At 41.6% G+C, this 14,492-nt stretch overlaps 1 protein-coding gene across 1 annotated transcript; it reads right to left on the minus strand.

Annotated features, from left to right (window-relative positions):
- Window positions 1-1,056: 1,056 nt before the first annotated feature.
- ltv1 (LTV1 ribosome biogenesis factor) lies at window positions 1,057-13,615 on the minus strand. Its single transcript, XM_030064639.1, has 11 exons — window positions 13,394-13,615; window positions 11,602-11,733; window positions 10,512-10,721; window positions 9,794-9,881; window positions 8,783-8,915; window positions 8,177-8,405; window positions 7,321-7,448; window positions 6,079-6,218; window positions 4,274-4,326; window positions 3,357-3,557; window positions 1,057-1,425 (listed from the first exon to the last, which is right to left on the minus strand). Exons 1-11 carry the CDS (start codon window positions 13,394-13,396, stop codon window positions 1,312-1,314), a joined length of 1,431 nt encoding a protein of 476 aa, XP_029920499.1. The 5' UTR covers window positions 13,397-13,615; the 3' UTR covers window positions 1,057-1,311.
- Window positions 13,616-14,492: the final 877 nt, after the last annotated feature.

Below are 14,492 nucleotides of genomic sequence, written 5' to 3' on the forward strand. Positions count from 1 at the left end.
CAAGTGAATTTTCACTTGAAACGAGTGAAAACTGTCTAAAAACAATTTACCTCTGAGGTGATCATGTCTTATTTTCAGTGTAATGAGATATTTTGACTAGAAATAAGACATTTCTGACTTGAAATAAGACAAATAATCTTGGTAAGATTTTGCGTTTTTGCAGTGTTGATTCTTATTGTCTTGGCGGTCTTTTAAGCTGAGGAGTTTTTTTTTCCTCCCGGCTTTAGACTTGACAGGTGGGTTTTCTCCAAGTGGCGTGTCAGTGTCACGCCTTGACTGTGCCGCCCAAAGAAAACAACTGCAGTTATCACTGTGAATGTCAGAACGCTGTGAATCTGTGGGTGCCAACCTGTCCGACTGGATCTGCGGGAGCTGGTGCTCTCGCTGAAGAGATGTGCACATTGTTTCAGGGTTGCTCATACTGTGGAAACTCCAAGTTGATATTTTGTTTATGCAAATGTATTATAACTGAATACCACTCAGGTTTTTTACCCCACCTGCTTTTGTGATATAAAACCATTTGTTTTATATCAATTTTATAACTGTAATTTTACATCAAAGCCAAGCTGATGTTTTCTTTTACACCTGCAATATTTTTTATTAAAATGTGCTTTAAAGGTGCTACTGCTGGATGATAAGTTTGTACTAAAATTTCTTTCATCCCAATACCAAATATCAGTTATTATGAACTACACGTTAATTAATAATCTTTTATCACTGCACAAATGAGATCTAATCCCTTTCCGTTTAGAAAGAGCTGACACGGCTCATGTGAGCAGATTGAAAATCAAGTCACTGACTTCTAAAGACGCCGTAAAATGGACTCTTATTTTCTCGATGTGATGCACTTCCTGTTGAAACAGGAGGTTTGGGCAGGAAATCGTAACCCAACAGGACATCAGTTTGGGAGAGAAACACAATTTTATTTCAAGGGATAGGCGGCTGTAACAGATACCTGATGCCACTCATTTAAATACCGCTGCTGGTGTGGATTCCTTTATTCCCCCAAATGCTGCATGATGAGTTCAACACCATGGCACAAACACATCTCACACATGCATTTAACCGTAATTTAATAAAGATCTTGTGACATAAACGATGCTCTGATATTGTGAGACATGATGACCTGTGTGTCTCACACACCCCTTTAGTCCTCTAGTCCGGGGTTTGAGTCTTTGCAGTTTGTTTTTTGTCTTGAGCTCTTCAAAAGAAGAACTGAACAAGGCAGAGAGGTTTTTTTTTTTTTTTTAAAACAGGTTGTCCACTGAGAGCGTCAGCAGGAGAAAGTCTGTGCGAACAGAGCGCCGTCGGCTACGAAAGCTTCAGGCCCTGAATGTTCGTCCTCACGTTCAGCAGCTGCTTCTCCTGTCGCATTTTCTCCTGCTTGAACGCCGTCTTGTTCACCTTCTTCTCTGTTCTCCGCTCCTGTTGACACACAGCACAAAGGTAACACATTAATGACACAGCGCTGTTCAAGGTTCATCTGTTATCTCTTTCAGAAGCTATAAATCCAAAGATTCGTGAACGGGGCATCGTGGCTTGTACGTGCGACCTGAGCATCTATAAAAAGATACAGGGTGTCCATAAAGTCTCTTTACAATTTAACAAATTTATTACAAAAGCAAATGAATAGACAAATCTGTGGAAACAAAATGAGGAGTAGATATTGAATTTTTTTTTTTTTTTGCCTCATTTAATACACCTCTATATGGGCACCATTAGTTGCACAAATCAAGACGGGACTTGATTTCTTGCCATGTTCGCTGCAGCAGAGCCTCGTCAATGGTGGCAACGGCATCAGTGACCTTTTGCTTCAGGTCGTAAATGTCCCGTATCTTTGTTCCCTACACAATATCTTTAACATAACCCCATAGAAAGAAGTCCAGGGGAGGGATATCTGGTGAATGAGGTGGCCAGGGAATTGGGCCATCCCTTCCAATCCACCGGTCTGGAAATGTTTGATTTAGGAACCCACGAACGTGTAGTCCCCCGATGTGGTGGTGCATCATCTTAAAAACTCTGATAACTACTGAGTACACAGAACAAATCTGATTAACATATCACATCAACTGCTTTTGTAAAAACAAATTTAAATTGTAAAGAGACTTTGTGGACAGCCTGTATATTACCAGTGGAGGTCTGGTGTTTGGTAATTATTATGTCTGTGGTCTTCTCCAGCTATCCTACAAACTTCTGGCTCAAGTCATGTGCTGTATATTTTAATTTACCTTCCTCAGGTGTTTTTGATGTTGCCAAAAATCACATCTGGTCTTTAATGCAGTTACTGATTTGCTGATCTGACGTCTGGATTATTGGGGCCATAAGACCAGCTGTGTGGTTCCAAACAGCTTGGAGCCTGTCCAGATGACCGAACTTCATGTGCAAACATGAAATCACATTACACAACTTTTATGTGTAATGTGATTTCATGATGCTGTTGACATCAGAAAAGGTCCCACACCACGTATTTCCCCTCCAGGTTAACTGTGTTGCAACCCAAACACAGCGTTTTCTCTGACGCAGCAGGCGATCGATGAACGCCTCTGCTGACCGGACGTGAAACAGATGATGACGCGGGACTGCTGCAGCGTCCAGAATACAGGACTGAAATGCCAGTTAACCCATTTACGCTGAGCTCGGCAGAAGCTCCCAGATGGTGGTGGGACTTTAGGTTTGTTTGAAAGGAGTATCACCGACCTCCAGACGTCATCCAGAGAGAGCTTTGGGGAGCGTTTGTACTTGTTTGCAGCACAGACGTACAGTGCCTGAGATAGCTAGATAGGTTTGCTGACAATTAAATGCAAACCTGAGACTTGATGTTCCTTGAAACAGTCAAACAAACCAACCTGGCGCTGCATTCCATGAACAAAATTGGGATGTTAAATGTGTTAATGGGATGCTAAATGTGGATCAGCGTCATTAAAGACAGCTTCCTTCACTCGGTCCTGTATTTATGAGCCAGAGAAATGGGGATCGAGGGCCGCACGCTGTGAGGTGTTGCGGAGGAACCAGTCACATGTCCACCTGGGTGTGTTGAATGCTGTGGTGCTCTTTTGCCAAAAAAAAAAAAAAAAAAAAAGGGATAACAGTCTTTAGGGTAGATGTTCTCAGAAGGCGCTCACAGGAACTGCAGGATTAAAATACCGTCGGCTTTAAAAACAAAAACAAAAGCAAAAAAAACAAAACGTAAAGGCCCAAGCAGGCTGATTTCAAATTTTTAAAGTAATGCTTGTTGTGCAATAAAGGTGTTGTAATCCTACGCTTCCTTCCCTAAAGACATTTATGATCATAACAGCAGCCCCAGTAGATCTGAGGCCTCTGTAACAGACACACGGGTCCAGCTCGGCGTGACCCACCTTGCGCTCCTCCTTGACGGCCTGTTTCCTGGCCTTCCTCTCCTCCTTGCTCTCCTCTTTGTTCCGGGGCTGGGTGGAGACGCGGGGCAGGTCCGAGTCGTCGATCCTCTCCATGCGTTCGGCCTGCTTGGCGGTCAGGCCTCTGCTGGGCAGGACGTCCAGGGGAATGCCCGTCTTCTTGGACACTCGGATCGTCTTTGTCTGAGGAGCGCAAGAAACAAAAACGAGGTTTACTCAAGCCCGAGTCAAAACTTTATCGAAGGGGCTGTGCTAAGAGGATGAGCATCTTAATGATGTATGTAAGTAAACAGACATGGACCAGCAGGGCACACACAGGTGTTAGTAATGACATTGTAGACTCTCTCCAGACGTATCATCCAAGTCCTAATTCTTATTCTGTGGATATTAAGTAACTGCTTTACATTGTTTTTCTGCAATTTTTACTACTCAAAATGGCTTGAAAGCACCTCTACCTCCTTATCCCAACACAATATGTGAGAATCTGTTAATATGCAAATTTTCAGCAGGTGATAAACCAACTCCCCTGACTCTTTCCCTCAGGTAAACTGGCAGCTAAACACTGCGTCTCATCCCGAGATGGAGAGAGGAGAAACACAGCCCTGCAGGTTAGAGCCTCAGACAGACGCAGACAGGCTCTGCTTCACAATCACAAAAATACAAAATAAATAATACTAATTGTGTGACAGGTTCACAGTTGCCACCCACACAGAGCAGCGCGGCAGTAATTTACTTCCTGATGTGATTTAGTGTCGACTCGCTCGAGAGGAGTTGTGCAACTCTCTCTGACGTCATAAACCTGTCTGGCAGCTGATTGGTTCAAGAGCTGAAAAACAACAACCTGAAAGTCCCTCGTGCCATCACACACACACACACACACGGCTGTACTCTGTTCATACCTTTGGTGGATCTTCAATGATTTTGGGCCGGTTGTACAGGTTTGAATATGTACCTGGAGAAAAGAAGACACAAGGCAGACTTTATTAGTTCACCTTATAAAAAAAAAAAAAAAAAATACAAAACTTCTGTCAGCCAACTGCAAATGAATTAAGGCAAGCAGGTGATACAAGGACCCAGGAGTCACTTCACACCCACGCATTTATCACACACAGCTCCTCCTCCTCAGCATTAAATACATTTCAACATACAGCCAAAGATTTACTAAAAAACATCTTCACTGTTTCTGAGGGGAAAGAACAACACAGGACCTCTAAACTCTATAACTAATTGGCCAAATTTTATAACTTAATGACCAAGTACATAATTAAATAATCAGGATGAATGAATCAGGATTAAAATTTCAGTTTCGGCAGGGTAATTAGGCTATAAACTAAAAACATGGACATAATTACACGTCACCCAACTGAAGACAAAGAGACAAGGGCAAAATGTGCTGTTCTCATGCCCATTTCAGATAACAGTGCTTACTTATTACAGGAGGTAATGATACTAAAATGATACTGATAATGACATCTAGTGGCCTAAGTGCTTTAAAGTCACACCTGAGGAAAATCCCCTTTACTCTCCTACTTATTAAACATTAACTGCACGACGCGAGCTGCAGTGTGCTGGCCAGGTTAAGATTACACTGTATGATGTCAAATAAAACAACAAGCGTAGCCTCAAGCAGCCCGCAAGTCATTACAAGTCCAGGAGGATGTTTCATTCAGTGCACTTGTACTGGATCCAAGTATCGTATGTGTGTGTGTGTGTGTGTGTGTGTGTGTGTGTGTGTGTGTGTGTGTGTGTGTGTGTGTCTGATACCAACCCATTTATTCAGTTTTGAGTATCAGCCAGTCAAGTACCCAAGAACTTGATTATGATTTTGCATCAATGAGGACTGCAGAGTGAGGTGCTGGAGTCGGAGGATTGCCTGCATAAATATGGGCCATCTGTTCTGCTCCTTAAACACTAATAAATATTAAATGATATACATAAACTTGGAATATGTAATTTATATTTTGGTCTTCTGTGGTCATTTTATCTCTTCTCTTTTTCAGTGCTGTGGGTGAGGGAGTGAGGAGTTCAACAGCTGATGTATTACCGGCATTGTGTGTGTGTGTGTGTGTGTGTGTGTGTGTTTGTCGTCATTTTGTCACTGCCTTTTTTTATATGAATATCTGAATAACAATTACAAAAAGAACCCAATTATATGCAGACAGTGCATTGCAATGGGACCGATTTACACTCGTTGACACTTTATCAGCTTCACCTGTACAATCTTATTCAGTTCAGGTCAGCAGCTCTGCCGTGAATTCTACCTTTGAACAAAGTTTATAATATTCGGTTTTTGTGTAAATTTAATTCTGTGTTTACTATTGAGGTTGTAGTTTGCAGATTTCCTGTACTGGACTACATTATAATGAGAGGTGTTTCTAATTTTTTGTCCTCCACGCTTATATACAATGAGGAGGGACAGAATAGTGGAAACAGCTGTCAGTAAAGTGCAGTCCAGTCCAACAGCAGCACTAACTATGAGCTCAGTGCCAAACACAGAAGTAAATGAACACCTCTATTACTGTGACAACAAGAAAAGCTGAGCATTATAGGCAGCAGGAGAGGAAACTTTATGGCACTACAGCTGGATTAGACTGGATTAGATTATACAGGTAGAGTTGATAAAGTGGCCAGTGAGTTGTGTTTTGCATGTGACTCGTGTTTTGCATGTGACTCCCTGATGGGGTTTGGGATGTCCTGGACTCACTGATGATGGTTTCACAGTCCCACTTCTCTGTTGGAGCCTCGATGACCAGAGTCTCCATCTCCTGTTCCTCTTCCTCATCTTCCTCTTCCTCCTTCACCACAGGAAGTACTTTGGGGCCCAAATCATCGGGCCGCTGGCATCTGAGCCACAGACATGATCAGCGTTAGACAGCTGGGTCATTCACAGAGACAGCCTCCCCAAAACCTAACATGATCTGAATATGCAGAACTCCTCGTCCACCACAGTGAAATGTTAGCTTTGGCGTCTCTGCTAATATTGCAAACAACTGGGGAAAAAAAGATCCAAAGTTTGTAAATCACTTAGCATAACACCAATCTCATTAATATGCAAGTTTATAATCCCTTATCAGATTTTCTTTCTACCTATAACACATTTCATTCATTCAAATCCAAAATCTGCTTTACATGAGAAAAAAGCAACAACAAGGTTTAAAAAATTAGTATAATATTTAAAACCTGCATAAAAATTTAGGGTCAACAAACTGTTCTACCCTATTTTCTTGAACAATGACTGCAGCACACATTGTCCTCCACCCTGCCACAGGAGAAAAACTTTTACATATTCTCCATTTTTATTTCTGTATTATTGTAATATTTTTGGAGGATTAATGTTAATTAATTTTTACATAATGTACTTTTTATGACATATTTTGAATTAACATATTATTATAATCCTTTATCATTTCACTTATGCTTATATATATTTTTCTCTCAAGAATTTGAGCAATTGCAAATAATCGAAATTCCCCTTGGGGATCAAAGATGTATTTCTGATTCTGCAATTCTGAATAAATTAAAAATGTAAGGAAAACAAAATTAAAAAAAATAAATAAATCAGCAGCAGCTGAGTGAAAGCTGACGGGGCAGAGAAGAGGACCATTGTCTGTAAAGCCGTACTATACTACATTATATTGAGGTGTTTCTAATTTTTTGTCCGCCCTGATTATATACAATGACGGGGACAGAATACTGGAAACACCTGTCTGCTGCCAGTTTCCAACCACAGGAAAAAAAAAACAATTAGAGGCAAAACTTAGTAAACACTCATAAATATGCAATCCAAATTCAGTATTATTTTACTGTTCAATAGGCACTAAATTAGAGTTAAAGGGGAAAAAGGAGACCCTCTACAGAAACCGTTTTCTTACCCTGGCATTAATACAGTCGGCTTTAACTCCACGCTCTCCTGACATGAGATGTGTGTGTTTTCTGTTTCACTCACTCTTTCTCTTTCTGTTTGAAGTATTCCTGGATGACTTCCTCTAGTCGAGTGCTGTCTGGTTCGATGAAGCCCTCCAGCTCGGCGTTGTCCAGCGCGCCGATCTCGTCGTCGTCAAACTGTTCGAAAAACTGAAAACGGCGAAACACGAGAGACAGCGTTGGGGTTTGAACCACGAGAGGAAAGAACAGGAAAGCCTGCCGAGACGTCGCCGCTACACAGGACTGCTAAATGTGAGGGAACATTTGTCCTTCATAATTTTCACAACCCAGCGTCATACACAGAAGGTCCAATGTGAGGATAATGTGAGGGTCTCAGGTTTTCCTCATATCTGGTCCCACACATCGGAAAGCAGTGAAATTTACAAAGGAGTGTTAGACGTCCAGTTTATTTACGATGACCTTATCCTTAATCCTAAAACGTGACAGTTCTGCATGTCACGTTTATCTGTTCGACATTTCAAAAGGTAAAATTTCACTGACGTTTGTGTGGCAATCAGCAGAGAACCAAAGAGAACAACACGACAAATACATGAAACAAACAGAGAATATTTAATTAAAGTTTTTGTGGGTAGTTTTTTTTGTTTTTTTTTTTTAGAGTGGGCAGACCTTGTGCAGCTTTAAATGTGGATGATCAAATGGTATACTGAAAAACTGAAAACCTTTTTAAAAAATAAACTGCCCTGATGTTTATTTACATTCATCCCAAATTATAATGTATTTCTGTTTTAATCTCTTTTTTTTTTGGTCGTGTCTTCACTTGTGTCTTTTTTTCCCCTTCACATAAAGAAAACCAATAAACTTTCAAAGTTGTGAGGAAACAGAGAAGCGATGAATGAAGCAGTGAAACGTCGAGTCACCTTTTCGAAGCGGTCGTCCAGCAGGGTGAGCTGCTCGTTCCTCCTCATGACCGACGACGTCAGCGAATACTCTGTGAAGTGACTCTTCGTCTCCTCGTTCAGGAACAGGAAGTCCCGCCCCCGCCCGTTCTCCTCCTCCTCCGACAGAGCACCCTCGGAGTCAAAGTCGCCCTCCTCGCTGTCCTCTTCATCCGTGTCCTCCCACTCATCATCATCATCGTCATCACCTCTGACAAGTTACATACAGAATGGACAATCACGTTAATTTTTTAGGCGTTAAGCAGACGCTCCTCTCCAGTGCAAAAGTTCATTTATCGGCATTAAAGGTGTAGATTAATATCATAATTTCAATTTACACACTTAAAAAATACTGGCAATATTGGAACATTCCTTTAATTTCTGTAATATAAAATACAACTGAACAATATGAATAAAATTAATGTCTAGAACCTCAACTTGAAATGTAACCCGGACTTGAATAGCAACCAATATGAAGGGGGAAAAAACAGAATTATCACCATAGCTGCATAAAATTACACAGGAAACACTGATAACCGAAGTGAACCGCCATGAACATGCTCACAGAGGATAAAAGGAAGCTCTTACTCCATGTCGGCAGCTCCGCCCACACAGTTCGCCCTGACCATGAAGTCGTCTTCCAGGATGTTGTCGGGGTCGTCGAAGTCAAAGTCTTCGTCCAGGGCAGCGACGATGTCGGGGTCCATGTCCAGCCTCGGCCCTGAGAGGAGAAACACGGATCAGGATCAGCGAGCAGACAAACCCTCATGCACACCTGCTGCCGAGGCCACTCAGCCGGTACAAAACGCAGGGAGAGGTCACTGTTGGACCATGGGAAATGTATCACCCAGGGTCTCGCTCATGTTGACCAAACGAGCCGGCCGGTGAGGTTTTATACCAAAAGAAACCAGAGAGATGAGAGAGAAAAGAGCTGCTCCTTAGGAGACACTTTGGATTTGATTGTTAAATTCTGATTCGTCACCTGTGAGTGAACACAAGTCCATAACCAACACCAGAACTTAACTCCAGGTGAACGTGCAGCATGTCAGGGAATGGGGGAAGAGATGCTCTTTTTTCTTCCAGCCACTCTCTCTGACTGCTGCTGACTACTCATTCAGCTTCTCTGATTTACACTGAACCTGCTTCTCTTCCGTTTCTCATCATTTCTATGAATCACATAGCTGAGTTGAAACTTCCAGAGGAGACATTATTCTCTTGTAAAAATTGTATTTTATTCTTTTAGTTCTTTATTTTTTCTTAAATGCCTTCATGCCTTAAACGAGGCATTTTGGATTTTCTCTGTGTATGAAATGTGCCATACAGATCCACCTGCCTTCCTGTAGAGTTTGGTGAACTTAAAACATCCAATTACATTTCACTTCATTTAGTCCATCCACTGAAGTTAAAAACACAGTCAAGACGCGGATATCAGACACAAAATGCCCGTAATAAATTCCCCTCCCTTCATCATCAGGGCTAATAATTTTATGATTATCATTTTTGCCATAATTGCCCAGCCGTCCAAGGACAGCTGGCTCTGTGCTGATCATCACGGGATCACAGATCAATAAAGCTCATAGATTATTTGATGCTGTTTACCTGAGATGGGAGCGGCTTTGTTCAGAAGTCCGACCTCCTCCTCGAACTCTGACGCGAACACAGAGGAGGGCAGGTTGATGGCGGCCGCCTGTCCAGTAAAGAACATAAATCACAACAGTCTATGACATATATGTATTATTTATTTATATTTATATAGTGTGTACAATAGTATATAGATGTTTTTCAGATTCTTGATGATCAAATGACCACTCCAAGGCTTAGTCTTCCAAGAACAAGACATCAGTCACTGTCAGTCTTCCTTATTTTTATTTAGTTATTTATTTTTTACTGGCCCATGTAAATGTCGATGCTCTTGTTTTGAACACCTCAGTATGTTTGTTATACTCCAAAATAGTCTTATTTATTTTAATTATTATTTATTCTAATTTTCAAACACACTTGCAAGACGTGTATTTCAAAAGCTCATGATCCACTGTGTGAATCAGACAGCTTCAGAGCTGCTGTAAGATTTATTTTTACACTTTCATGGAGCTATACTTGCAAACCCCATAAACTTCAAGTCTTTATGCTAAGCTAACGGGAAATGCTACCCCAAAACAATGGTGTCCAACATCTGGTCTCAGTGTGGGGAAGTCGGGAAAAGGGGATTTTGCCCAAAACATTGCAGTATTCCTTTAAAATCTGTTACTTTCCCAGGTTATGATCAATTAACATCAGCCAGTGTGGTAATGTTCGCAGCCACTGTCCCAAAACTTACAGGTGCTTCCTGGTCCATGTCGCCATCTTCTTCCTCCTCCTCTTCCTCTTCATCCCGGAGCTCAAAGGGTCGGCGGGCGGTGTGCGAGGGCTCGGCCGCTACCAGCTCGCCAGGCCTGGACGCCTCCTTCAGGTGCTGCAGGTAGTCGTAGTCGTCGTCGAAGAAAACACCGAAGTTCCTCTGCTCCTCGCGCCTCTTCTCTGCTTCCGCCTGTGAAATCAGAAATCCACAGACAGAACGGCTTGTCATTAGAAATGCCTGCTGCACAGCCAAATTTTGTTAACACCCACAAAATTTTATTTTAAATTCAAGTGGAGATCCCAGACTTTCCAAAGATCCCAAACATGAGCTGCTGAATTCCAGGGAAATGTGTCTGAAATGATGCACGAGACATGTCGATGTTTTCTGTCTGATGTGAGGCTGCAGCCATAAAACAACAGGGTCTCTGCTTTGAATATTTCACTCAGTATCAGTGTGATGGAGCCTCAGTGAAGCTGCAGAGACACAACATGGATGTGACACTGTTCCAAAAAACAAACAAACAAACAAAAAAACAAAAAAAATCCCATTTCCTTCCACATACACCCCATTATTAAAAACTGCTGAACATTCAAATATTTAAGCCTTAAGTAAACTGTGCTTAAATAACAGCTTTTTAGACTGCACAGAATTTCGACTGCAGTGTCCAGAAGAAACATTAGAAAAATGTGGAAATAACAAGAAGGCTTATAGATAATTAGAAAAAGAAACAACTATTTAACAGGAAACTTTGAAGGCGCTGTTTACTTATCTTGTTTTGTGTATTTATTATCATCCTCTGAACATCAACTTTTAATGTGAAATCCTTCCACACGCGCCTCTCGCTGTATTTCTTTTGGATGCTGCCTTTCAAGTGTGTTTGTCTCTTCCTCAGCGCACAAATGAGCAAGCTTAAATTGTGTTTATACCGCCCCCATCAGGTCTGGAAGAATAGGCCTATGCTTTTAGCGCTGAAGGCTCAATCTAAATAAAAACTGAATCTAAATAAGTACATGCAGCACCTACAGTGCCACAGAAAAACAAGTACCACAGTATCGGCTTGTAACGGCACCTTGGTGGCGGGCAGCAGGACGTGCTGCGGGGCCGTCTCGTCTGCGGCCAGCGGGTCTCTCTGGCTCCTGTGGACCAGGTGGAAGGTCACGGCCTTCTTCTTCTCGATGAACGACTTCTTCTTCCTGTGAGGCTGCGAGGTGACACAGAGGTTGACAGGGGTTTTACTCAGACACATCACATCCTGACGTGTGGAGAATCAGTCAAGCAGCTGGGAAGTTACAACAAGGTGAAACTACAAATGAAGTTATTTTCAGGCAGAACAATTATGTGTTTTAGGGCTGCGACTAACCAATATTCTCATCGCTGATTAATTAGTTGAATAGTCCCTCTCATTTCTTTCTCTCAGTGTTTACTGTTGCTTTATATTTTCTGTTTGCCTAAACGTCTAAAGGTGAGACAACAAAGCTGAACAGCAGAGTTGGAAGTAACTAATTACATTTACTCATATTACTGAGTTCTGTCCTTTTTTAATTGTTTTTTTTTTTCATTTACTTATGTTTTTTTCTCACCAATTTATATAGGCTAGACCTTTGCACTGAGAAGGCTGCAATCAATTTCATTACTGACAATAAACATATTCTATTCTACTCTATTCTACTGAAACTGAGTAGTTTTTTGAGTATTTTTAAAGTCAGTTATTTTACATTTACTTTTAGCATTGAGTTTAGTCCTTCATTACATTTTATATCAGATCCATTACAGAGAGCAAATGATCAGCTACAGATAGTGGAACCTTTCACAATAAAAGCACAGCCAGCAAAGATGAGAAGAGGAACCTGCTTCTTCATTGTTGATTCTACTTTTTGTCATTTCCAAATTTTACAATAAAAGCTCCACTATATATGGGCGATTATCATTTAGACTCAACTGGCAAAAAATGTGCAATAAATGTGGAAAGAGGAATAATACTGAGAACCATGTAGACTCAACCATCCCATGATGTGCTTATTCCACATGTCAGTTGAGTCTACAGGGTCCTCACTTCAGTTTTAGTGTAATGTCCCTTTAAAAGCATGCAGTGTGCAGCGTGTTCTCTCCTCCTTTTCTAACTGCATGGAAAAGATCCCAGCTAACACAGTTACTGTTTGGAAAAAGGAGCTCAGTCACTTTTACTGCCAGGACATTTGACATGAGACACTTTGGACTTTTACTGCAGGAGATTTTTACTGCACTACTTCTACTTCTACTGCAGTCACATACCAGCAGAGGAACAGTACTTCTACTTCTACTGCAGTCACATACCAGCAGAGGAACAGTACTTCTACTTCTACTGCAGTCACATACCAGCAGAGGAACAGTACTTCTACTTCTACTGCAGTCACATACCAGCAGAGGAACAGTACTTCTACTGCAGTCACATACCAGCAGAGGAACAGTACTTCTACTTCTACTGCAGTCACATACCAGCAGAGTGACAGTACTTCTACTTTGTAATACTCTTTCCACCACTTCTGAAAAATACAGTGTATAAACCTACTGTAGAGATACACTAAAAAATAAAATAAATCAAAATAATCCATCCTTCTGTAGCTAACTGGAGAGGGTGCAGTTCAGTCATAAAACGTTTTATTAAGTAAGAACTAAGGTGTTTTTATATGTTAACTACAAGTTAAAGAGATGATTAGTCACTTCACAAAATAATAATAACAATAACATTAATAATACTAAAAAAAATAACACTGGACGGACGGACACTCATGTACACATGCACAGGTGACGTTAGCCGTTAGCCGTTAGCCGTTAGCATGCGTTAGCCGTTAGCTCGTTGGGTTTGGTCTCTGGAGTCTCACCATGGTTACACGGGATGTCTGTCGGCTCTCTTCGACGGCTCAGTATCAGACCTCTCCAAACTCCCCGGTAAAGGCTGCTGCTAACACTCACAGCGACTTAAAACAAACAACTGTCGGTGTTTTTTCCTCTATTTTTAAATCCACGGAGGTTAGTCCCTCAGCATGCTGCCGCTGCCGCCGCCATGTCGGAAAGACCCACCCGCACAGAGCCACCGGGGGTACCCGACATGAAACGGCTGGTTAGGCTTTAATCCAGGGGAATGTTTTATTGAAATTCAAAGTAATAGTTACAGTATTATTTTCATTGACTAGTGAACTGGCAGTATACAGAAATGTGCGTGTTTAAAGAAAGTATTTGGCATCGTAGGTTTAGCTCGGTTGGTACAGTCCAAAAGACGAAACGAGTCGAGAGCAGATCTCATCGCACCGAAAGGAGCAAATCGAGTTCTCGGGGCTCCATTTATTTCACACCGAACTGTAAACATGTTTTGATCTAAGGACAAGTCACTTTAACACACCGACAGTCTGAGATTACTGTGTAAATACCACAAAGTAAACAAATAAACAACTAAATTAGTGAATAAACTCAAGGCTTTCAATGTTTAATCTGAACTTTTTCTTAACATATTAAGCTTCAGTCATAAAAACAGGAGGCAGCCATTAAGTCGCAAATCCGACTCCACCTCTCTTCCTCAATTTCTCAAGAGAGGGGGATACCAATATTAACCAATGTACAATATAGAATGCACACAGTAGAATAGTTGCACGCTATACACTACACTGGGGCTGCTCAACCCACGGCCCGGGGGCCGCATGCGGCCTGTACATTTTTATGCAGCCCACCACTGTCCTATAATAAAAATATTATTCTGTCTAATTATTGACTTTTAGTCTGTGGACAATTCATTTCTATCACTAACCACAAGAGGGCGATAATGCGTAGGCAATTGCGCTGATATCATGAACCTGTTTTGACCTACTGACCAGAAGTGGGCGTGCCTCATCTTACATAGCTGATGGACAAACCCAGGGGCGCCGTATATGGGGGAAAACTTAGGACAATTCCAAGGGCCCTTGCCTAACAGGGGCCCCAAAATAG

Source organism: Myripristis murdjan, chromosome 1, assembly GCF_902150065.1.
Source record: "Myripristis murdjan chromosome 1, fMyrMur1.1, whole genome shotgun sequence".
NCBI lineage: Eukaryota > Metazoa > Chordata > Actinopteri > Holocentriformes > Holocentridae > Myripristis > Myripristis murdjan.